The sequence below is a fragment of the Anolis sagrei genome, chromosome 2, assembly GCF_037176765.1.
Source record: "Anolis sagrei isolate rAnoSag1 chromosome 2, rAnoSag1.mat, whole genome shotgun sequence".
NCBI lineage: Eukaryota > Metazoa > Chordata > Lepidosauria > Squamata > Dactyloidae > Anolis > Anolis sagrei.
In genome coordinates this window covers 92882726-92908660 of record NC_090022.1, presented here as the reverse complement: position 1 = coordinate 92908660, position 25935 = coordinate 92882726, and the positions used below count along the sequence as shown (strand labels likewise).

General features: G+C 41.2%; 1 protein-coding gene across 2 annotated transcripts in view; it reads right to left on the bottom strand.

Moving 5' to 3' along the window:
- Positions 1-25935, bottom strand: part of FSTL4 (follistatin like 4) — a 550230-nt gene that overhangs the window by 502769 nt on the left and 21526 nt on the right. For both annotated transcript variants that reach the window (XM_060765261.2, XM_060765262.2), the window contains exons 2-3: positions 25590-25725; positions 6392-6425 (exon numbers count right to left, since the gene is read on the bottom strand). In XM_060765261.2, coding sequence (XP_060621244.2) covers positions 6392-6425; positions 25590-25715 — 160 coding nt within the window. In that variant the 5' untranslated portion in view covers positions 25716-25725. The remainder of the gene's footprint in view (positions 1-6391; positions 6426-25589; positions 25726-25935) is intronic.

The following is a 25935-nucleotide window of genomic DNA, read 5'->3' as shown; positions in this document are numbered from 1 at the left end:
ATAAAGCTATTCTGTTCTATTCTTTTACAGATACAGGATAAAAATGTGCACAATCTTAAAATAAGCAAGATAAAGATTAAATCATAGTATTGCTGACAAATACATGCTCATCCCTACACTTTTCTAGATTTAAGAGGTATTAAAAATGGTTTACTTACAGAAAAAGTTTTATTTGTCAACTCATTTGTTAAAGTTAGAGAAAGGAGTAGAGAAGTAAAAAATAGATGATTTCTTAGGTAACTGAGTCAAGTCTCCCACACACAATCATTTGCAATCAATGTCAAATACAAGCAGAATAAAAACAAATGAATAATTATGGTTGAAGCCTAAAATGTTCTAACTTAATTGACAAACAAAGTGGTAGACAGAGAGGAGAGCTACTGCAAAGTTCACAGGGTGGGAAATTTACCAAAATTGCTTAATGGCATTAATGATGTGCATTGTTTTTCTTTCTAGAGAACAGGCTCATCCTTTAGCAGGACAAATTCATTCCATGCAAATGAACAGCTAGATAAAAAAGACAACTAAGAGCTTTTTAGAGTCTCTAAACCCTTGTAAGGGTTGCACCCTTTAAACAGAGGTTGAATGGGTATCTTTCAGGAGTGCTTTATTTGTGTATTCCTGAATGACAGGTGACTACAACAGATGGTCCTTATGATCCTTTCCAACTTTATGATTCTGTAATATTTGGTAGGGAATAATCTTTTGGCTTTCGCGTGCGCATTATACTGTGGTCATGATTTACAAAGAACGTTGAGCAGGAAAGATAAACATTAGATTTGGAATCAAAATTCATCCAAATGTTTTTCAACCTAAATCATCCTATTCTTCTTTCCAACATGACCTGTGAGATAGTGCCCCCCCCCCCACTGCAAGAGGCCCTGCCCACCAGTCAGACAATGCATTTTCTCTTAATTCTATTTCATATTTATTGTGGAGAATGTCACAGTGGTATTAAAGAGCTCAAGCTTAGGTTTGAAGACCACTTTTTTGCCTGCACTTCTCTGAGACCATGTGGATGTGATATGAAAAGATAAAATATTATTAGTAGGATTTTAGATTTATGGCAGTAAGTGAACGGGAAACAAACAGGTGTTCCAGCATCTATAGAAAAAATGAAGTGGTGGGAGAGCCAAAAGTCCCTCTAGTTTAGCAAATCTCCTTAGATATTCTCTGCGACCAACCATATATTTACCAGGCTTGACTTCAATGCTACTGCTTGTAAATCTTCAAACATGCTTTGTTTACAGAGAGACAGAGTTCGCATCTACTGTTTGTGCTACTGTTTACAATTCAAGGGTGCTTGTTTTGACAGATGGCATTGGAGAGACTGTGGGACAAAAGCAAATAAAATGTAACAAAATATTACTGCAACTGCAAATGCTGATGGGGGATATAGAAAGAGCTCCATGTGGCTGTTATTTTCACAGCTATCCTCCATTTAAAACAGATGAGTTCAACCCAGGTTGTGACTAGAGATTTCTTTCCCTTTAGACCCCTCTGAGAATCATATGAACTACCCAGAATGCTAGCCAACTAAATATAACTGGAAATTCACACTTGCATCTTGGGGGGAAAAGGGGGGCATGTTCGACAAAGTACAGGGAGGTTATGCAATGTACTTAAAGGTGGCATTGCCACCTTTAGGAATTCCCAGGACAGGTTTAACTACAGTGTGTCTGTAGTTAAAGTGTATCTCACACCATTCTAAGTTTCAACAGTCCAGAGTTTGTAAAAATGATGACTGCTTGAATAGTAAAGAATGTAAAGGATACTCACACATTTTACTTAATAACAAAAGTTACCTTGACACATTTATCAAAAAGTTCAACCATGGCAAGGTCCTCTCTCCCCTCGCCAGTTTTGAACTATTCTGTGTAAATTAAAAACACTCCAAATGTTTCTTTTAAAAAATGGAAAAATGCCTCTTGTAATCCTTTGTTCTTACATGCAAGATTCAAATAAGCAAAGGCTTATGAGCTGCAAACTTGTAGCCTGGATTTATAATGAGCTCTGCTGTTGTGTGCCTTCAAGTCAGTTCTGATTTATAGCAAGCCTCAGGTGAGCCTCAACCTATCATGGGATTTTCTTGGCAAGATTTGTTTAGAAGGAGCTTGCTTTGTCTTCTTCTGAGGCTCTGATCATATGAATTGCCCAAGGACAACCTGTTGGTTTCCATGGCAAGGCAGGGATTCAAATCCTGTTCTCCAAGAGCCCTAATCCAGCATTCATAGCACTACATCATGAGCTGCTTAAAAAAAATAAGATGAACAAGTTGAAAAGTTCTAAAATTTGATACTTTTACACAGCTTACTCCAGTTTTCAAATTAGAATCATATTATATCGTTCATACTTCATAGTGTGACGGCGCGAGTGGCGCCACCTATGTGTAGAACTGTTAGTTGCAAGATTTAAACTGTTGTATCATGCTTAATCCTGCCTTTTTACCCTGCTTATGTATAGTTGGATTGGTTACTTATAGCTGTCAATCAGTGCTGTTTGGCTCCACCTCTTCCTGCAGGAGGGGAGTGCTTCCTTTCTTTTCATTCTGCCATCAGAGTTTCTATCGGATGGACGTGAGTAAGAGACTTGACTCTAAAAGACCCTGATTTAAATTACCTCTCAGCACCACTTCTGAGGTTTTTTACCCTTGAGACTTGTGCTTCATGTTCAGACCAACCTGAATGACGTTGGAAGTCTCAAGCGCCTTCAAACCGGTTCTTTTGGCACCAGAGGAAGATCCTGAGTCTTCAAACATAGGCCATCTGAACTGCAGTTGTGGTTTGCTCCGGCATTCACAGCCATTGAGGAAAGAGGAAACTTGGAAAAGCTGCTCAGCTTCAAACACCTTGGACCCAGGACTAAATGAGACTGTAACGTATATTTTCCTTCACCCCTCTGAAGTTTCCAGCTCATTGCTTTAAAGAAATAACTATGTTCAATAAAACTTATTTTGAGTTATTTACAGCATTTTGGGTTTTTGAGAGTTCCAGTTTCCTATAGGAGGGCAAGAAGCAATCCCCTGGGGAAAAATGCCACGTCCATGCCTCCTTCACTAAGAATTATCGCCCTCAGGCGCGACGGCACACGTAGAAAAGAGTTGTGCACATTATTCATTCTCAGAAAATTCTGAACTCTGTGTCACAGAAGAGATCTTACAGATTCCAGCTTTATTTCTAGTATTTACCTCCTACATACCTATGTGGATCTGGTCAGTTGCATGGGGATGAGAAATGAGGCCTAGTATTCCCCATTTACAAAATGGAACAGGAAATTTGAAAGTGTCAGTCAGTCCTGCAGGTGAATGGAAGAACTATGCCATAAATGCCAGGAGTAAGTGAATAAAGAGGAGCCCCCAGTGGCACAGTAGGTTAAAGCACTGAGCTGCTGAGCTTGTTGACTGAAAGTTCGCAGGTTCAAATCTGAGGAGCGGCTTGAGCTTCTGCTGTCAGCCCCAGCTTCTGCCAACCTAGCAGTTCGAAAACATGCAAATGTGAGTAGATCAATAGGTAGCGCTCCAGTGGGAAGGTAACAGCACTCCATGCAGTCATACTGGCCACATGACCTTGGAGGTGTCTATGGACAACACCAGCTCTTCGGCTTAGAAATGGAGATGAGCACCACATCCCAGAGTCAGATATGACTGGACTCCAAGTCAGGGGAACACCTTTACCAAGTGAATAAAAGGTAGCAAATGCAGAGCATATCCAGACTTAGTATGCTTTTCTGAAATTTTCATGATTGTTTACAGCTTCTGCGATCTAATAACAATAATCTTACTACATTATCTATTCAAACTGTGCCCTAACAAATGTACAGTTAGAAATTATTTATTCTACACCTACCTTCCTACTTCATGTCCAAAATACTTGCAAGATAACTAAAAAGCAAGTATAGTCCTTTAGAAGATCTAGAAAAACACCTATGATTAGAGCACAAATGGTGACACAAGGTCCCCCAGGAACTGCCGAAAATAGATTTTTAAGGCATTCCACCATCTACCAGAAGTTTGAATCAGTCTACAATACATGCTATCAAAATAGAAGAGGGCACAGGGTAAGGAGGGGGACTTCTAGACTTGGCAAAAATGCAATTTGTTTCATCTGACTCCTAGGCAAAAATGCAATTTGTTTCATAAAGATCAAGTAGACAGAACATATTTTAAAGAACAGAAATAACTTTCTGGCCTTGCATCACATATTTTAATTCAAATATTAAGACACAAATACAGTTCAATTCAGCAAGTATTGCAGAATATCATGCCAAAGACTTAATTATATCTCAGGATCTGATCCCAGATTATCTGCTTATCCCAGATAATGTGGCAGTGTAGACTCATATAATCTAGTTCAAAGCAGATAATCTAGGATCAGATCCTGAGATATAGGGCAGTGTAGAAGGGCTCTAGTTTCATAGGAGTTCCCACATCTCTTTTATTTTGGTTGGTCTTCCATTTCTATATGTGTCCTATTAAGTACCTACAATGCCTTCTAGGAGTTTCCCAACAAAAGCGTTTAGTCTTTCAATAATTACCATGTTGTATGCTGCTAGTGCTAAGTATTTTTTTTGGAGTACCCATTGTCATCCCTATTGTAGAATCATATAACAAAAAACAAAACAAGAGATTTAACAATGTCTCAAAGTTTGACGAAGTCACAACTGTGTTTGTTTTATTTTATTTTTTATTTGTAAGAATGGATAACAAATGTGTCATCATTTTAGTACAAGAAAATTAGTTGCTTGACATTTTGTGACCTAATTCACAATAATATGGACATAAAATGGGAAATTGTAGTAATATGTTTAATGGAGAATGTTTCCCACTACACACTTACACAGAGATAGATTAGACTTCCCCAAAACATCTGCTTAACAAAAGTAAGATGTTAACAGTACAGAGTTGAGTTCTCTTATATCTGATGACAGCCAGCTATCTATGTTGATTTTTTAAAAAACAGCTTGAAAGAGAGGCCAATTAATAACAGAACATGAATAGCTGATGTATTTACTCACCCTTGTATACTCGTAGCATTTTGTTCCAGTACCACTACTGGAACATGGGTGAATAAATATCTCAGATCTCCATATTTTTCAACAATTAGGCCTTATATTCTTTACCCCAACAAATTTTGTATGATGTTTTATTGTTTCCAGTTGTCACTTTCTCAACACATTCTATCCTATAAAGAAAATTTCAGTTTAACTAGTTATAGCCTCCTGTCTGCAGCATAGGAATGTATTTTTTGAAAGTTACTTGCTGCCATTAGTCAATGCCTCATGACTCTTTCTCTGTCCTCAGACACCCATCACTCACAATACTGTCACACAACAGCCTGGGACATTTTGCCAATAACCTTCCAGTCTTAACTTGAGAGGCAGGTGATAAGAGTTGAATTAAAACAGCTGCTTACTATACTTCTGCTTGTGTCTCTCTTTCTCTTCAAATGAATTTTAAGTGAAGGGAATGGTTATTCAAAGCAACTTCACACAGGTAAACACTGACTACGATTACAATATACAGCTTACTCTATCTGTACTTGCCAACTGAGAAAAAAATTATGTGCTAGCCAAAGAAAAATTGTTGTGCAACAATAAAGAAGACTAAACACACATTATACAGAACAGGGATGTGGAATATGTGGCTCTCCAGATTTTAGACTGCAGTTTCCATCAGCCCTAGCCACAATGGCTAATATTGACAGGAAGTGAAGTGAAGTGAAGCTCAATAGAACTGGAGATCCACATAATTAACATCCCTGATCTCTGAGCTATGCCCCAAAGCAGGGGTACAGAACATGTGCCCTCTCCATATTCTTAAGACTCCAACTCACATTAAGCACAGCCATCATAGTCATTCTCAGGGAAGATACAAGAAGACAAGCACCTAGGGTGCCAAAGGCTCTACCATTTAAATGTATGAACCGTTTATCTCCTTTGAAGGCAGTTTATATCTGATTGCTTACACAAAATCAATTTTCCCTGAACAAGTATTATTCTCATGAAGATTTCCAACAAATGATGTGACCATTTTTTTCTCAGAATGGAGAGAAACCGTTCAGATACAGAAACCAGTTTGCAATGCAGGATAATCATTGCACACTGTTCTTGAACTATTGCTCAATCCAAAATCATGCTAGATGCAATGTTGTACAGTAAAATCTCCTTCTGTTCTCTTTCCTACTGGAGCTGCCACCAAAACATTGTTGCAAAGGATTTCTTGCTCTCTGGAGCTGATGGGCTGCCCCTCTTATCCCAACAGAAATCCAGCATTTGTTACTGAATTATCAGTTTAGATAGCAAGCAAAATATAAAACAAAGAGGACTTCTTTGCATCCTCTTGAGCAAATTATCCCAAGATTACTGTTATTATAGAAAGTATCTGTCTAATTACCTTTTCTTCTTGTGACTTCAAAGTTTCTGGATCCCTACAAGAAAAAAAAGTAATTATTTATTTCATTTCTTTTTTTATTTGTCGAGCTGTTTTTTTTAAATCACTATCCAACTCAGCTGGTGGCTAAACCTAAAAATTTTATTTGATAAATAAGTTTTTTAAAACCCTATATCAACTAAAATAATGTACTTTAAAGTAAGGTAAAGTATTGCACATAAAAGATACTGAAAGTAAGATAAACAGCCCAGGTTACCAGCATTGGTTACCAGCAACTATTTATTATTATGTCTCCACAAAAATGTCCCTAGAATTGCAATCAAATAGGCTAATCATGGGACACTATTTATTACACTCATATAGCAATTAGTCTTATTTAGTCTTATTTTTGGTACTTCACAATGCATCACGAAGGGCTTAAATGATCATCATAGCTAGGGAAAACCTTCTTCTAGGAATTTTGTTGGAATACGACTGCCTGTAATGAAATAGATATTTAAATGCATTCTGGTTAATTACTTTTTTTAAAAAAAGAAAGAAACCCAGCCAAGGGCAGTATAGATATTCAATCTCATACTATGTATTTTAAATAAGTAAATAAATAAATAAAGTGCAAGATATGCCATAAAAACATACCGAGAGATAAGAGAATAGTCTGACTTATAATTAATGGGTCTCACAGACTCAAACAATGATGGATCTGGACCAAACTTGGCAAGAATCCTCAATATGCCCAAATATTTACTTACAATCAAAGAGCCCCTTGGACCCCACCAATGATAGAATTGGACCAAACTTCCCACACAGAACCCTCGGAAAGACTATCAGAATACTGTGTTTTCCTATGGTCTTTGGTGACCCCTCTGACACCCACTCATGACACCCCCCCCCCCCCCGTGTTCCCAACCCCCAAGTTAAGAAACACTGGCCTAAAAAATATTACCTGCTTCTCCCACTTGATACTGCATAGGAGAGATGACTGGGAGAAACAGCTGATGATTTGGAAGGCTACAGAGTTTCAGATCCTTGGTTTCCACCACCTGACATCCACTTTCTCAAGGTTGAGGAGAGCAGAAAATGGAGGGAAGGCAACCAAAGATCTGGAATTCTACAATTTTCTGCATCCTTGTCTGTACCCCTCCCCAATGTTATGCAGGACTGTGCCAGAGAGCACAGGCTTTGGACACTTGATGGGTGAAGCTGAATAGATCATATGTTTCTCTCTGGCTTCAACCACTAGATGAAGCTATGTAGATACAAATTAAGAATCCAGACTTTATAGCAGTGTGGTGGGACTGTCCCCATTTCCCATTTCATGTGTTTTTTGTATAGGGGTAGAGGAAAGGGCCTCCCAAGTGCAGGGAAGAAGAGACTGAAACTTGAGGACTTTTGAGTTAGGAAGATACTGAAGGGTTGGGCAAAACACTGAGTGCCAAATGGGATGACATCACCTAGCATGTTGGAGGTGTTTTTAAAAGGACCAGTTTTGTACTTTCAAGTGGAAAATCAATTTTATTCCTTTATTTGTGACCCCCCCCCCAACCCAGCAATTCCAAGATAACTAGGTGTTTGTACCTGATTTGCATGAATTGAGAGTTGATTTACCATATTATCCTTCTACCACCTAAAGAGAATATGTAAACTCTGACTCCAGTATAGTTTGACTCCGCATTTCTCTTTCCCGCCCCCAGCCATCTATGGTTTTTTAAAAACACTTTTTATAAGGAAAACCTTATTTTTGAATAGTACCTCTGAGATTTTTATGCATTTTAGGGTGGCCTAAGTGTTTTGTTATTGTCATTGTGTGCCTTGATGTCATTTTTGACCTATGGTAATCCTAAAATAAACCTATCATGGAGCTATAGGGCCCAACAAACATTTTGGGACCTGACTATAGAAGGACTATTTTGAGGTAGTTGTGTAGTCTTTTTTGCTAAGACTAGCCAAAAGCAAGTTATCTAAGATGGTTAGATTGTGGTGCCAAGGAAGCTTAGTCATGCAGAAACGCTGGTAAGGCCAACTGAATCCCAACCTCAGTTAAATTGCATTTAAAGTCTATGCCAATCTTGCATAACTATTTGGTTCTAATTATTCAATGCTTCCCGGCCTCTTTCTTCGTGTGTGTGTGTGTAAACATCTGGGTTACCACATTACACTCTTGTTCATCACTAGATATCAAATGTCAATATTTAAAACTTAAATACCAACTGGTTCTACTTCAGTTGGGATTAGCAACTGATTTTAAATCTAGCTACTTCTTAGAAGAAAAAAGTGTTTTAAATCCTTCTTTGCATTTCTAGTAAAGATATTTTATTATATACAAACTCAAGACTAAATGATTTTGACAGAAACTATAGTGAAGCACTTGTATACATTGCAATAGCAAGAACAATTTTAAGCCGAAGCTTTCAAATAGATGCTTATAAATGGAGCTTATTTCCTGGGCATCATTTTATGACACATAAGAGGAACTAAAAATCTAATTTCATTCTGGCATAAGTCATATGTTTTGATGTGGAGACTTTGTTTCAGGATTTTTATTCACTTTGCCAAACCTTTCTGTGAACATGAGACTGCAAATCCTTTTGAATGTCACATAGTTAATAAGATGCAGCACATATCCGCAACATTCCTCATTTTCCACATCCATTCTATCTCTTATTCATACAATACAACTGATTTAAAACATGTTATTATTAATGCTAAAGTCACTGCCACGTGGTTTTTAAAGGTGGCTTCTTTGCAATCATGTAACTGCACATCCACAAAGAGGTAGCCATGGTGTAACAGGTGCAAAATGATTCTTGAACATCCCAATGCTATCTTATAAAGTCAGTGGAAAGCTTCCTTCACATGAAATGCTGCAAAATACAGAAGCACTCCAGACACCTGGATGAACCTTGATGCAATTTGACAACCTTCTGCACAAATAGCTTTTTTGCAGTTATGAAAGATTGCATCCAGCTGTCAACCTGGAAAAAAAAAAACAATCACCATTTGGTGTTACCAGTTGCTGATTAATGTTGAAGTGTGGCTTCTGTTGATAAGGAAAACACTACTAGAATACAGTATCCGATTTAGGTGTGTGGGCTATGGGTGTTATTTGCCAGAATGGATTATTCTACAGTAGCATATTACTGTGAGAGTAAAATAAACAAACTACGGTCTAGTCTTATACATTAAAGAGAAATGCTGCCAACAAATTTCACATGTTCCTACTTGTATATGGTTATACACGGTGAACATAAATTCCATCTGTTTCAAAGAAACCATTCTGAATGTAAGTGTTGGATCTAACCCATCACTTATGTAAACTGTATAATATTCCTGTGAAGTAGGTTGATGCTACACCAAAGGATAAGTCAGGAAGGCTCAATGTTTCTTGAAGTCACTTATCTGGTATGGATTCATGGGGCACATCTACACAATAAAAGGCAGACTTACCTTGAATCCAGGACTGGCTATTTTTACCACAATGTACAATAACCTCTGATGATTTTCTAGGTTTTCTTGCCTTAACACAACTTTTCTCCACTTTAGGCAGAGTTAGTAGGGAAACCACAGAACATCCTGGGGCTTTGCAGCAGTTGGATAGTGGGATCAGGTCTGGTCTGGCCCAATTCCTTGTCCAGATGGAAACTATGCCATCATCATTTTTTCTGCACTGATGAATGCAGAGAAAGGGAATGACTCCTCCCCGTAATGTCATGCATACCACTCTCTCCCAAATAAGGGCTCCTTCTAAGTGTCTGGCCACCACAGTTGTGTCTGTGATGTCAGAATGGAGTATCCATGTAACCAGCAAAAAGGAAGGGGTCAATTTCCTTTCCCTCTTGCTGTTCATGCAGGCACTCTTTTATGATGTCACAGACATGATTGGAGATGGTGATGCACCCAGATGGAAATCCATGACCAATGGAGAGCAGCACCAATGACACAGAGGGTGAGGTGACAGTCTAGTGGGGCCAAAGCAGTCTCAAAGTGGCTGTACTGTGAATGTCATTGTGGTTTTGACCAATTGTGTCTGGCCATCCCCAGAGCCATTCCAGAGCATAAATGGTCTAGAACAGACCTGGCTTAACATATTTAAAAACCATGAACCATGGCAATAAAAGATTGGTTGGAACAATATTAAATGGAATTCTCCCCTATTTGCACGAAGTTCATTACCTAGGCACACTGAGAAGTAAAATAAATAAATAAATAAATAAATAAAACTTTATTAATAACCCGCCCTGTCTCCCTAGGGGAACTCAGGGCAGTTCCCAGCAAAATAAACACAATGGCAAACATTCAATGACAAAACAACAATAACAAATCAAACCAATGGGTAAAAAGCAGACTCAATAAAAATTATAAAATAACTTAAATAAACAGGCATAATATATCACATGACAAGCTCTTAAAACTCTTTAAAAATTACACTAAAAATATTAAAGCTTCCAACTAGCAAAGATAGGCATCCAACAAGCAGATGGGGGTATGTGTAAAGATGTATTAATCTTCCTCCGCTCCGTAAGCTAGGGTATATAGGTGGATTTTGAGAAGCTTTTTAAAGGAGAGGAGCGAGGGTGCTGTTTTCAGTTCTTTAGAGAGGGAGTTCCAGAGGCAGGGAGCGATCATGGAGAAGGCCCTTTCTCTCAATCCCACCAACCACTCTTGAGGTGGGAGGTGGGACCGAGAGCAGGGTCTCCTCCACAGATCACAAAGCTCGTGCTGATCTGTATGCGGAGATGCAGTTTTTCAAATAGCATTGTACCACCTACCTCCTTCATATATAAAAGAGAGAAACCCAGGAAACGATGATGCTAAATTCATTGTTAACACATGTAGATACGAGGGATTTGAAAACAAGCTTTTAAGTGTGAAGATCTTGAAACAGCAAACGTAGATGACAAATCTGTAAGTTCCAGTTTTGCATCTCAGCATTTATGTTTCAGGTTCTTTTCTCCTCAAATATGAAGAAATAGACATTTATATTCTCCCTCTTTACCAGAAATATCTACAGAACACTACAGGAGAATTCTGACAGCATTCCTTAGTACATTAGTTGCTGGGGGGAAAAATCTCACTCTATACCTAAGCCTTGTTTGTGTTTTCACAGCTGAATTGTATTTATATTCTAAAGCAAGAACAATTGATGCAACTCTTCAGAGTTTACAACGATATACATTCTACACAAGTTATTACATAAGTTGAAACATTTATTTTCCTTTTTAGTGGGCCAATGTCCTTGTTGACCTTGCATCTTATGTCTGTAATTTCCTGGGTGGACAACATTCTTCCAAGCTAACAAACACCTTCAAACTACCAACAGTGATGCTTTTTTACATCGAGCAGCTTGAGCAAATAATAGTGTCTTTTGTATCTTTGTATGCTCAAGCAGAACTGCAATCCATCATGGTAAAAGACCTTATTTTAGGAAACTCCACACAAGGCTGAATGCTGCTGTCTGGATAACACAGAACCAATCTGATTATTTGTTTGTTTGCACATATGACTCAATGTATAGGTACACAGATTTGTGAATATCAGAATTCCAAATATGATACTTTTAAGAGCAGCACCCAAATAACACTGAGTTTACAAAGGTTCTACCTTTTTATTCTACTATGAAGGAATCCTGATATGCTAATCTGGCTCTCATCAAGAAAAAACATGTTTCAAATACAGGAGGTAATGTTACCTATTGTGTTTGTTTTATTTGGTGTTGTTGATCTTTCTTTAAGACCTTTCAGTTTCCCTGCATATTGTAAAACTCAGATAAAGCTTTTAAAATAAAAATCTGTACTTCTCTTGCAGTGTTCTACGTAGCTTTTGACATGCCTTTTATGCTTTAAATCAGGCCTGCACAACATATTGCTCATGGGTCAGATGCAGCCGCAAAGGCCTTCAACGGGAGGGTGGCCCACCAAACCGTTTTGGGGGTAAGTTGTGCAGGCCTACTTTAAATATTGTTAGCCACATTGAAAAACATTGAGTTGGTTCCACTGGAATTTGAAGTCCGTTGGATTAATGGGAACTTTAAGAGATTTTTGGATGAGGGCTGAGGTACATATTAGGAGCTCCATAACAACGAATGAAAAAGCTCCCAATCATACAATGCTATTGCATTTTCACTTCAAATCAGGTTGCAAGCTATTATTAGGCTGCTTCATAACAGCATTGAGTTGATGTGATGTCAAAAATGCTGCTGTGGCGAGTTTGGGACAATACATATTGTTTGTGCATCCTATGGATATTGCTTTCCATCACTTCACATAGTCATCCCCAAGCTTACTATTTTACTTCTGGTGAGCAGCTGAAGAGTAAAAATATTTCAGATAACTATGCAGTTTTGTAGGGAGTTCTCGCATTTATATGGATTTTTCTTGTTAATTAAACCTTTTCGCTTCAGCTTTACAAAATATTGAACTTGTCAAGCTCCAAACAAGGTTTCGTACATCTCTCTCTTTCAACGTGTACTAAATAGGAAAAGACTGGAATTGCATCCTTATTTTTTAAAATATATATTGTATGTGTTGGGTGGGACAGTGCTTCTTTACTGGGGAAATGTGGAAGTAATTTTCCATGCAACTGTGAACTTGTCCAGAGGTCCTTTCCACACACAGCTGAATAAAATCCCACATTTTCTGCTTTGAACTGGAATATATGGCAGTGTGGACTCAGGTAACCTAGTTCATAGCAGATATTTTGGGATTTTCTGCCTTGATATTCTGGGTTATATGGCTGTGTGGAAGAGCAAGAATGACTTAAATCTTAGAACTGTGCAGTTCTTCCAGATATATATCTATATTAAAGTTTACATGGACATTATGAAAGCACTTTCAGCTTTTTGAAAGCACTTTCACCAAAGATGGTGCAATGTAAATGGTAGTTATCCTAGCATGTTCCAAATTTCTACAAGGATTTGTTTGTAACACCAGGACACAGTTTTGGGAACTCATATAGTAAGATCTTCAATTAGATATGCTTATATTGCCCTGCTGATGTCAATGAATCTATCCTAAGCATGATTCTGCTATATGTTCATGTTTAAGTTTAGACATTTTAGTAAAAAAAACCTGACCCCCCCCCCCCAAAAAAAACCCTACTTTAATTGCCATAATTATACTGTGGAATTATGGGAGTTGTAGTTTTACAAGATCTTCACCTTTCTTAGCCAGAGAGTTCTGGTGCCACACCAAACTACAAATTCAAGGATTCCATAGTATTAAACCATGGCAGTTAAAGAGATGTCAAACTGCATTCATTCTACAGTGTAGGTGCGCCTTGAGTGGCCTTGGACAAGTCACACTCTCTCTAATCCACCCCTCCAAACAAATCCTGCCAAGACAGGGTCACTTTAGAATCACCATAAATTGGAAATGATGTGAAGGCTGTCATCAGCCTGGATGAGAGACACTTGTAATCCAAAAAGAGGTTTATTCCAGTGCACACTTTTCAAAAGTTAAATATAATTGTATTTAAATGCCATGTCAATCTATAAAAAATATAAAATGTAAAGCTATTTAATTTAAACATTATTGGCTACCCAATTTCATGGTTTCTCAAAAAACATACAGATTAGAATATTTGTGAAACCTTGATTTGCAGCTTTTATATAAACAGGAAAACATATGTTATTTACATTTGGGAACATACAGTATTTTATAAAAAGTGCTAATGAAGCAAAAAAAAAAAAAGACCACAATAGTAGAGCACAGACCTATTTCCATAGGGATTAGGAGGCTCTGTTTCATGTTTTTGGTAGTATAAATTTGTCTCTTTATAAACAATAAAGTACTCTGGTAGCTTAACTCAGATAATATCATCTGCTCCACCATACGGTATCTAATTGAGATAATTGCTCTGCCTCTTTCAGTTATTTCTGGATGTCAAATTATAAGACCAGGTAGAGCTCACTAAATCTCTCTACTCATATTATAGTTCAAATATTACAGTTCATATTACAGGTCATTAGGATGCTGGTATTAGAAAAAATATAAAGAAAAATGTAACAAAAGCTCACAATTTAAAATCTTTAAATATTTATTTTGAAGGAACAAACATTTGACAATGTTCTATTAACTGTAGTTATGGTTTCTAATGAATCCAGCAGAGATTGTATTTTTAACAAAATAATTATGTGACATTTTGTCAATAAAACATTTACCAATCTATTTAACAATATTCCTTTCTTGCACTAAGTTTTGGTTAGCACCAATGAATATAGGTTCATGGTCAACCTCCCCTCCAGGTTCATTCCAAGGCACAGTTACATAGTTATGAATCCAATCAACATGAGGCAGTTAGAGTCACTCATCGTGCTATTTGCAGAAATGTTAAATAATAAACAATTACTTGTAACATGATATCTTTCAGGGTAATTCAGGCATAACTTTCTTCATTTAATGAGTGCCATTTATTCATTACTTTTAAAATATTGTTTTAGAAGTATAATTTCAGGATGTGTATGGACATTTTCCTATTTAAGGGTGTTACTAATAAAAAGTAAATATAAGTAAATATAAATTTTACATGTTAACTGTGAAGTAATGAGAAAAAACAGCAAATTATCAATATTTTGTTGTTTACATTTGTAAAAGCAAAAGCAACTTGTTCGAAATTCCAAACTCTTGTTCTTTGAATGCTTCCCTCTCCACATTTTGGTCAAGTTAGTACTGGTAACATATTCCCAATTCTAAATTAGTTTGGAGGTAGGGAATTTATATTGTCATCCACAGTGATTTTTCTTTTAAAACAATATTTTTATCAAGTACATAATAACACAATCTGTGAATAGGTAATAGACAGCTATTGCATATACACATATATAATGAAATATTTCTATATTATCTATTAATTTCTTTTGCAAAGTCATTATTCTTTTCACTTTTAACATTATCTGAATAACATCTTTCTACATAGCCTCCTCCTGTTGACTCTTGCATAAGGCCTTTAGGCTCTCTCTGGCTATTAGGTTTTGTTCAATGTTCATGGCCTGTTTCCACATAATCCACATTAGGGCATTTGGAAATGAATACACCTTTATCTTTCATGCATGATTGATGATGTAATAAACAATTGATCCAAGTTATAAGGATGACCCCCTTTTCCTCCTTTCCAGAGAAAAGATATATAAAAAGGTGAAGTTTAACCTTATTCTATCTTGTTGGCTGAATACAGGGGCACATAATACATCATGAATTGAAATCTGGGGAATTGCTTATAGAAGAGTTCTCATTTTGGCAGAGAAAACTCACATTAAGAGGTACTCTGTCTCTCCAGCTTCTTAAAGCCAAGTTAATCAGATAAGCAATAAATAAAAACTGGTTCCAACTCCTAACATCCCATTTCTTGAATTTTATAAAATGAAAAAATGCTTCTAATACAAGTAAGCACTTAATTTGACTTCATGTTAAGCAGTTTAATTTCGATTGAATCAACCAATAATTTTGCTAGATGTAAGCAAACACTCAAGAAGGCCAGTAACCCCTCCAAAATTCATTCATACATGAATCTTGATTAATTTAAATCTAATACACTTCCGTCCATATGCACTCTAGAGTTAGAAGCTCTACTTGTTAAGATATATGTTGTCCTGCTTAAATTTTGCATTAAGTCATAACACTAATACCAAAAGAGAGATAGGAAAAAACTTTGGGGGGTCAAAAAAACACACGTGCTTTCAAATGCATTGCGATTAATACTGACTCCAAACTGTCTTCCTCCATTATAACTAGAATGTGACAAATGTTTACACAATTATGTTTACACAAAACTAGATAATCACACTATTGACCTTATCACATGGAGGCCGAAAAGCTGGGGCAGCAGGGGATAGTGGGGAAAACTGTGGGCTTTGTCCCCTTACAGTGGTTGGTCATGGAATCCCTTCCCATAACATTTCTCTGCTGTCCCTGGCTTCCTCCCACAACCTCCCTGGTTTCTTCCACAAGGAGTCGGGTGCACACCTGATTCCCCAGGGCTCCATATCTCTGCACTGCAGGCACACTTCCAGCATTCTCCTGGCATGCTGCTAGCACAGATTTTACACACACACACTATGAAAATGCACATATACTATTATAAAGAGTATCATACAAGCACAACAACTTTATTGGATTTTGGAGCCCTGTGCCACACACTAAATATTTAATTTGTAGAATTTGTTCTCACAATAAGTAATGAAAAAATGTAAAATTCACTCTCACAAGTAATGATTGTTTAAAAAGAAACAGACAAATTTAAGTTACACGTATTTACAGAGGATAACTGACTAAGTGTCAAGATTCAAAATGCACTGATAGACGTTCTTCCCCTATCCCTAATGCTTTGTTTGTTTGTTTGTTTGTTTATTTATTTATTTACTGCACTTTTATTCTGCCCTTTTCAGGCCGAAGGTGACTGCTTTACCCTGTATAGCTTCTCCAAATATCTGTGAAGATCCAGGAAGACATCCAGAGCTAGTTGAGGGCAGCAAAGTGCAAGTGAGGCAGGGGAAAACAGTCCCAACATCACCTATGCTAATGAAAGTGGCATTTATACATGTCTTTACAGATGCCAATGGAAAATTGATTTTTAAATAGACTCATGTTTGTTTCGCAAATGGAAGGTTGTCAAAAGCATGTTTGTGCTAACAGATATGGATGAAGCTCTTGTACAGCTAACAAGACAAAAAGGCCTAATGGTGTTTGCTCTTGCAACAGTTATCCTGATGTAATTTGTGTATTTGATTATTATAACACAGAAGGTACTTAAATTATTCTCAAGATTAGCACAGATAGTTGTGCTATGTTTTCCAAATCATTTTCTTCAAAGATACAGAGGCTTGAATCCTTCTCCCAATTCCTTTGGATACAATATGAACTCAACTTTTAATGTATGAGTATTTCCAGATGACAGCAAAACCTATCTACCACCACAGTGGAATAAAAGCCCAATTGTTATATCTATTTAATTCCTTTAAACAAAAGAATTAAATATATTTCTTTTTTCCCCTCTAGTAATTAATTAGTATATGAAAGTTATAGATTAAAAGAGAGAACAAATGATTTCAAGTATTTTTGTATAAAAACATAAAACAACTTTACTAAGTCATTCAAGCAATTAATTTCACGCAAAGTTGTATTATTCTCTTTTAACAGTCACATTTCTGGTTAAACATAATAAATTTGTGAGTCCCAGAATGTAAAGTATCATGGTAATGGGTAAAATACTCAACTGCTACCACTTATTCTGTTATGAATAGACAGCCACAAATAACGTGTTTGATTCCAGTTGTTAATAATCCTAAAATTAATAGATGGATGAGATGTCCTATCAAGTTTACCTCAGAATAATTATGAATTGTGCATGAAGTAAACTCAGGAGTACAGTATAGGCTCCCTGATTCCCTATGTTCTGTATGATGATTCACTTGCAGCACTTACAGCAATGAAAGAAAACAGAAATAGAAACAGCGCTGGAAGAGGGTAGATTTTAAAATACAAGAGAAAAGAAAAATTGTGTTTTGAGGATAGGATGTGATTTTACAATTTCTAAATAAATGCTTTTTAAATATAATAGCTTGTTTAACTGCGTTTTAACTGTTTATCTCCAGGTTTTTACCTCGATCTTCTTGAATGATATGATACAGGAAAGCAGAGTATAAGTAAGATAAAATAAAATGGTAATGATAATATAGCACTTTGCTTTTCAAAGTCTTTCTCGTTCATTATTACAACAATTTTGGAATATACATATGAATGATGTGCTTTTCAGGAAATAGAGCACTAAATCAAGAACATTACTAGTTCAAATAAAGATACCTTTCTTTCACATACATGCAGAGAAAAAAGTGCATTAATCATACTTTTACAATATAATGTACAAAGAAAAAAATAATTCTGCACCATGGAGAAAAGATTTCAATTTATTCCCAACTCTTTCTGTCACTATTACTAATGGAAGAATATTTATTTATTATTTATTTATTTACAATTCTTATTTTTTCTTCGTGGTCTCTGCGAATGCACACTTGTGGAGAGACTGCGCCTGCGCGGGCTCCAACGGAAACTTCTACATTTTAAAACTTTCAAGTTTTGGCGGTAACCCCGCCCAGCCCCAGCAGGGGATAAAAGGGCGCCCCGCGCACACCGATCCAATTCCTTTTTTTCCGCCGCACGGCTCGCTTCGATACTTCTAGTGGATAGCTTCTCGTCAGAGTTTTTTCTCGAGTTGTTTGACCGGATTATGTCAACAACTCGTTTCAAAAAATGCGCGAATTGTCCGAAGAAGATCCCTGACTCGGACAAACACGCTCTTTGCCTTTTGTGTCTCGGTGAGGCACACATTACTTCTTCGTGCCGTCATTGTCAATCGTTGATGGCACAGTCCCGTAAAAATCGGGTCCACCGGCTTCGATACCTTCTGTATCAGCAGACGTTGGCTCCGGTACCTTCGACATCAACATCGGCGTCGACGTCGGCTGCGATATCTAGGCCTTCGACATCAGCTTCGACGTCGAAGGCAGCATCGACACCAAGACCTGTTGGTCCATCGGCGGAGGCCGAGTCTCGCCAGACAAGGGCGAAGAAGGCTGCACAGAAGAGGCCGAGAACAGCTATGTCGACAGCCTCTAAGGCTACGGTGTCGACAGCTTCCAAGGCCGCAAGGCCTATGAAGCAGAAGGCTCCTTGCACGGTCACGACCGAGACCGTACGCATCCGGCACTCTTCCACCAGTTCTGTGGCGTCGGTGAGATCGGTCAGGTCCACGAGGTCGACGTCAGCGACTCCGCCGTCTTCCACGGCGGTTCGTATTGCCTTCCGCCGGTCTCAAGAGGAGTCTCGGCGTGCCTCCACCTCTTCCTCCGTCCCGCCCACCCCGGGCAAGCCGGTGTTGAAGACAGCTCAGCCGCCGGCAAAGAAGAAGAAGACGATGCCGCCTCCATCCTCATCTTCTTCTTCTTCCCGAAAGCAAACCACCGCCTCCTCGGCCACCTCGTCGGCGAGGTCGTCGCCTTTGCAGCCGGTCGAACCCCAGCCAGCCCCTCAACCCACCCAGGAGCCACAGCCCTTGCCAGAGCTGCCATCGGAGCAACCCGAGTCCCCGGTGATTTCGGTGGACACGGTGATCGAGGCACCAACTCGACATGTGACAGCCAGACAGGAGCTTTTCCCGTCGGTCGCGACCTTGACAACTGTGACGGCAAGACAGGAGACTTCTCCAGTGCTGGACACTCCGGAAAGGGGCAGGCAGACTATGAGACTGGCCCTGGCCCGTGCCAATCAGGCTTCAACCTCGAAAGCCCCTCCAGTGGCTCCACTGCAGCGCCTGAGTAGGGATGTCTCCTCATCCCCTCCCCCTCAGTCAGTGGCAGCTGATGACGAAGAAGAAGATGGCGAGTTGCCGGGATCGGTGCACTCGGGGTCTGTGTTGTCTCTTGGGATCGAGAGATCACCTACTCACGACGCCTATGAGGCTGACCCTCCATCTCCTACTGACAATGTCCGAGCCTTTGCAGATCAAATGGCTCGTATGGCTGAAGCACTGGGCCTAGAGGTCAAGCAGACTTCCAAGGCAGTGCAAGACCCGGTGTTTAAAAGGGTGCAAGCGGAATCCCCACCTGCTCCTCTTCTGCCCTTCCTTCCCTACCTCCTGGAAGTGATCCAGGGCTCCTGGAAGACCCCTTCCTCCATCCCTCCAACCTCTAAAAAAATCGAATCTTGGTATAGAACGGACGATGCGGGCTTGGAGTGGCTGAAACACCATCCCGACCCTAACTCGGTGGTCGTGAAGGCGGCTCAGGGGTTCGGAAGGCAATCGTCGGCACCGTCCGACCGTGAGGGGAAGAGATTCAATGCAGTGGGCAGGAAGCTATACTCCGGTGCCCTCCTGCTGGCCCACATGGCCAATTATGGCGCTTGTATGGGCGCATACCAACAAATTCTTTGGGAGAAAGCAGCACCACTCTTCCAAAGAATGTCTGAAGAGGACCGCTCTGCCCTTTCCACCCTGGCTCAGGAGGCGAACTCTCTGGCCCATCACCAGATGCAGATGGCCAAACACACGGGAGACACCGCGGGCAAGATGATTGCTCACGCCGTGGCAATCAGGAGACATGCATGGCTCAGATCCTCTGGCCTTTCTACATCCTCGAGGCAGGTGATCGAGGACCTCCCGTTCAATGCCCTGGGACTCTTCAACGCGGGAATGGACGACAAGCTGAAGTCAAATCACGACTTCAAGACCTTGGCTTCGAAGTGTGGGTTCGAGAATCAGAACCAGGCGCAGAGGACCAGATGGTTCCAGTACAAACGCCGACACACGGTCCCGTACCGCACCATACAGTAGCGGCAGCCTACCCGCCCTCTGCACGCCTCCCAGCAAACCCACCCTCAACAACCACAGCAACAGAGAAGGCAGCACCAGCAGCAACGCTCCCGATCCCGCCAGGCCTCTGGAGGCAACCAAGCCAGGCGCCGCATTTGACGCCCTAATGGACGATACCGTTTGCTCTTTCGTTACAGATGTTGTTCCCATGTCCCTCCCGATGGTACCCACCCTCTTCCTTCCATCCGGCTCGACACCGTTCGGGGATCACCTGACAAATTTTCTCCCTGCATGGGAAAATATCACCTCAGATGCATGGGTTTTAAAGATTGTCGACGAAGGTTATGCATTGGAGTTCGAAGAGCTCCCACCAACGGGACAAATTGTCGATACCGAACCGTCCTCAGCCATTCTGAAGGAGGTCGAGATCTTGCTTCTAAAGGGGGCAATTTCCCCTCTCCCGGACTCTCAAAACCATCGAGCCTTCTTCTCCAGATACTTTACTGTCCCAAAGCCGGACGGCTCCCTCCGCCCCATCCTCGACCTCAGGGACTTAAACTCCTTCATCGAACCTCAAAAGTTTCGGATGGTGACGGTATCGTCCATTCTCCCGCTCCTCAGACATGGGGACTTCTTCGCGTCCGTCGATCTTCGAGACGCTTACTTTCATCTTTCCATCAGAAAGCATCACAGGCGCTTCCTGGCCTTCAGGGTAGCGGGAAAGATGTACGTCTTCAACGTCCTCCCGTTCGGTCTCGTGACGGCACCGAGAACCTTCACCAAATGCATGTCGGTGGTCGTGGCAGCCCTCAGGAGGGAAAAAATCCGCATTTTCCCATACCTGGACGACTGGTTGTTGGCAGCACGCTCCCCGGACCTTCTGCGCCGTCAAGTGGCAAAGACGCTTTCTCTCCTCGAGGACCTCGGCCTCCGGCTGAACGAGGAGAAGTCCCATCTCGAGCCCACCACCTGCATAAAGTTCATTGGCGCCATGTTCGATTCTCTCTCCCAGACAGTCTTCCTTCCGGAGGAGAGGTTCAGGGCTCTTCGTGCCGAGGCGCTCAAAGTTCGTCGATCCCGAGTGGTCCCCGCGAAGCAGATACAGATCCTCCTCGGGCACATGGCCTCCACGGTGATGGTGACACCATTGGCAAGGCTCCGCTTCCGTCCCCTCCAGAGATGGTTCTTGGACCACTTCAATCCCATGCGGGACAGTCCTACGAAACGCCTGCTGATACCGAAGTCGGTAAAGGACTCTCTAAACTGGTGGATGAACCGCCAGCATGTCTGCAGGGGCGTTCCATTCCACCCAGAACCCCCGGCTGTCACAATAACGACAGACGCTTCGATGTTCGCATGGGGATGCCATACAGGAGATCTCTCAGTCCACGATCTCTGGTCTCCACAGGAGAAGCAGTGCCACATAAACTACTTAGAACTGCTGGCAATCTTCAAAGCCCTGAGGGCGTTTGCTCTCCTGGTCGCGGGGAAGTCGGTCCAGATCCTCATGGACAACATGGTGGCAATGTTCTATGTGAACAAGCAGGGAGGAACGGGCTCGAGAAAACTTCTCAAGCTGTCGCTGGAACTTTGGGACTGGTGTGTGGCCAGGTCGGTGTCGATAACAGCCTTGCACCTCCCGGGAGAGGTCAACGTCGAAGCCGACGCACTCAGCAGAACCAAGGCAACATCTCACGAGTGGAGGTTGAACCCCGGCGAGTTGGCCAAGATCTTCAGGGATTGGGGCCTCCCGACCGCAGACCTCTTCGCGTAGCCACAAAACGCTCAGCTTCCTCAGTTCGGTGCCCGGCTTGCTCCGAACACGGTACCGGGGTGTCTCGGGGACGCGTTCCTCCTAGACTGGTCGCGGCATCTGCTCTACCTCTTCCCTCCCTTCCCGCTCATCCCGAGGGTGATCGAGAGGATCCAGTCGGCGCAAACGAACTGCATCTTGATTGCTCCAGAATGGCCACGACAACCGTGGTTCTCGGTCCTTCTCCAACTATCCGAGGGACGGATGAGATGCCTTCCACTTCGGCAGGATCTACTCTCCCGGGAAGACGGTCAACTTCTCCACCCCGACCTCGCTTCTCTGCATCTTTCGGCGTGGAGGATCCAGTTCTGAGGTCCCTGTGTCCAGAAGTCCTCCCGATCCTGGAGGCAGCTCACAAGCCAGCAACCAAAAAGTGCTACTCGGCGTGCCTCAACCGCTTCCAGGCCTTCCTCTCCGAGAAGGGCCTTGACGACCACCAGTCTTCGATACCGTCAGTCCTCTCGTTCCTGCTACACCTTACCGAACGAGGCTTGTCGTTGTCGTCGCTCAAGTCTCACTTGGCAGCCATCTCTTGGCAGCTTCAACGAACAAGAGAGGCCTCCTTGTTTAAGGAGAGCTCAGTGAAGACCTTTCTGCGGGGTTTCAACAACCTACACCCCCCAGTCCGCTCCCCGACTCCGGGGTGGGACCTTGACCTTGTGCTGGCCCGACTCGCACAAGAACCTTTCGAACCGATGACATCGATCGACCTGCGACTTTTGTCGTGGAAAGTAGCATTTCTTGTTGCTATCACCTCGGCCCGTAGGCCTTCGGAACTTGCAGCACTGCGTGTGGACGAACCATATTTTGTTGTCCATGAGGACAGAGCAGTCCTCCGTACTGACGTGAACTTCCTTCCCAAAGTTGTGTCCCCCTTTCACGTGAATGAAGACATTGTCCTTCCCTCGTTGTGTCAGTCCCCCTCCACCCCGAGAGAGAAAAAACTTCATATGCTCGATGTGCGGAGGGCTTTGCTTTGTTATAGGGACAGAACTGCTCGGTCTCGAAGGACTCAGAGACTGTTCGTGGCGTATGCCCGAGAGAAATTGGGCTTGCCAGTCACGGCGCAACGCCTGTCCCATTGGATCACCTCGGCAATCGAGCTTTGTTACCAGCTTGCTCGACAGCAACCCCCTTTGGTTGTCCGGGCTCGGTCAACCAGGGCTATGGCGGCTTCGACAGCCTTCCTTAAGGGAATTCCCCTGGACGCTATTTGCAAGGCGGCCATTTGGAAGAACCCTCAGACATTTGTCTCACATTATAGACTGAATACCAGGTGTACACCTGACATGGCCTTTGGGAGGGCGATTTTGGGATCGTGTCCTTCATAGGACCAAAAGATTTTTTCTTGTGCTGGTCGATACCGAGACTTTCTTCGGTACCGTACATTGTTGTGAATGTTATTTACCATGTTCTACTTGAATTCAATTGTTTACCGGTGCCAGTGAATGTAATTGCACCTTTACACTCGATGCCTTACTGCCTGAGGCACAGGCAACCTTGCACTACAGCCTAATGGGGCTCACCACGGGTACTGTTTGTGTCGATATCGACACCTTTTTGCCTTGCTAATGTGTTTTGCACTTGTTAACAAAACTGTTTTTGTGTAACCACTTAATGTGCCCTCATTGCAATGAGTGTCTTCGGAAATCACCATGTGTTTTAATTCAAGGGTCATGAAACAGTTTTTATTGTTCAAGAATGCCCTCATTTATTGAGTGTTTTTCACTGTTAATTGGTCACCCTCACGTGACCGGGAGGATCATGTACTCCCATAAGTTTATGCACGGTACCCTTCTTCGGAAGTGATTGCAATCTCTTGTTTGGTAACTGTTTGCACTTAATAAAATTGTTTGGCCCTTGACTCGACTAGTCGGTTTGCATTTCTCCCGCCTCCGGGACCTGAGCTTGCTAGTCTCCACAAGTGTGCATTCGCAGAGACCACGAAGAAAAATGGTAGGTTACATACCTGTGACCATCTTTCTTCGAGTGGTGCTCTGCGAATTCACACTAACCCGCCCGGCCTCCCCTCTATGCAAACCTCCAATTTCTCGCTACCGTAGCGGCGTAGGAATTGGATCGGTGTGCGCGGGGCGCCCTTTTATCCCCTGCTGGGGCTGGGCGGGGTTACCGCCAAAACTTGAAAGTTTTAAAATGTAGAAGTTTCCGTTGGAGCCCGCGCAGGCGCAGTCTCTCCACAAGTGTGAATTCGCAGAGCACCACTCGAAGAAAGATGGTCACAGGTATGTAACCTACCAATTCTGCCCTTCTCACCCCGCAGGGGACTCAGGGCGGATTACAGTAAACACATATATAGCAAACATTCAATGCCCGTTTGACTGATAACGTTTAACAGACAAAAAACAGAGGCTATTTAACTTTTTTTCTGGCCGCCAGGGGAGCTGCTGCTTTTCATCGTCCATCAACGGCACCGATGAAGTTCTTCTGCATTCCACATTCCCCGGAGTCCTCTTTCTTTATGGCCTCATAAATTAGTTAAATTTAGCCTCCCACACAAGGTGGTACCTTATTTTCCTACTTGACAGATGCAACTATCTGTGAATCTACACAGTTGACTGAAAGGAGGGCTAGAAAATCAATCTTGGTTCTAAAAGGACCAGTGCTGAATAAAGGTTACAAACTCCGACATTCTAGCTCTTCTCAGGCCCCATCTACACTGCCATATAATCCAGTTTCTCAATGCAGATTATCTGTTTTAAATTCAATTATATGGCAGGCTAGACTCAGATAATCCAGTTCAAATCAGATAATCTGCATTCAGAAACTGGATTATATGGTCAGTGTAGGTTGTGCCTGAGAGATTTTGCTGGATTTGCATCAATTAACTTTATTTGAAGCCTGCAGTCCAGTCTTGGCAACATCTCTACCTGTCCTATCCCTTTGTACAAGTAAAAAAGGTGTCTTTTTTAAAGCAAAATATTAGAACTATAATTTATTCCCTGGAATAATTCCCCCAATGTTTCCTCTAACACTGATCTATTCTCATGTTTCTCATATAGACTGCAGGAAATATATTATGATGTTTTGAATTCATACATTTGCTAAAGAAATAGAATGTTTTTACTGTACCTCTTGAGTTAGCCTCCTAGCATCTGAATACAGTTGCCGGCTCCTGTTTGATTCCATCCATCCCCAGGCGGCTAACAGGAAAACTTCAAGTAATAGAAGGAATAGCCAGAAGCTTCTTGATTTCATTGTGTTAAATCTGTGGGAAATAAGCAAATAGGTTTAAATCAGGGTTTATACAAAGTGTACTGATTCAAACACAACATTAAAATTTCACACATTGTTGATTAGCTATTTAATATTGATATTGATATTTAACACTATTTCATGAATTGTTCAGATAGGTATCTATAGAAACAGTTTGCACCATGTCCAAGCAAAGAGGATTTGTATGATGATTTCTATAACA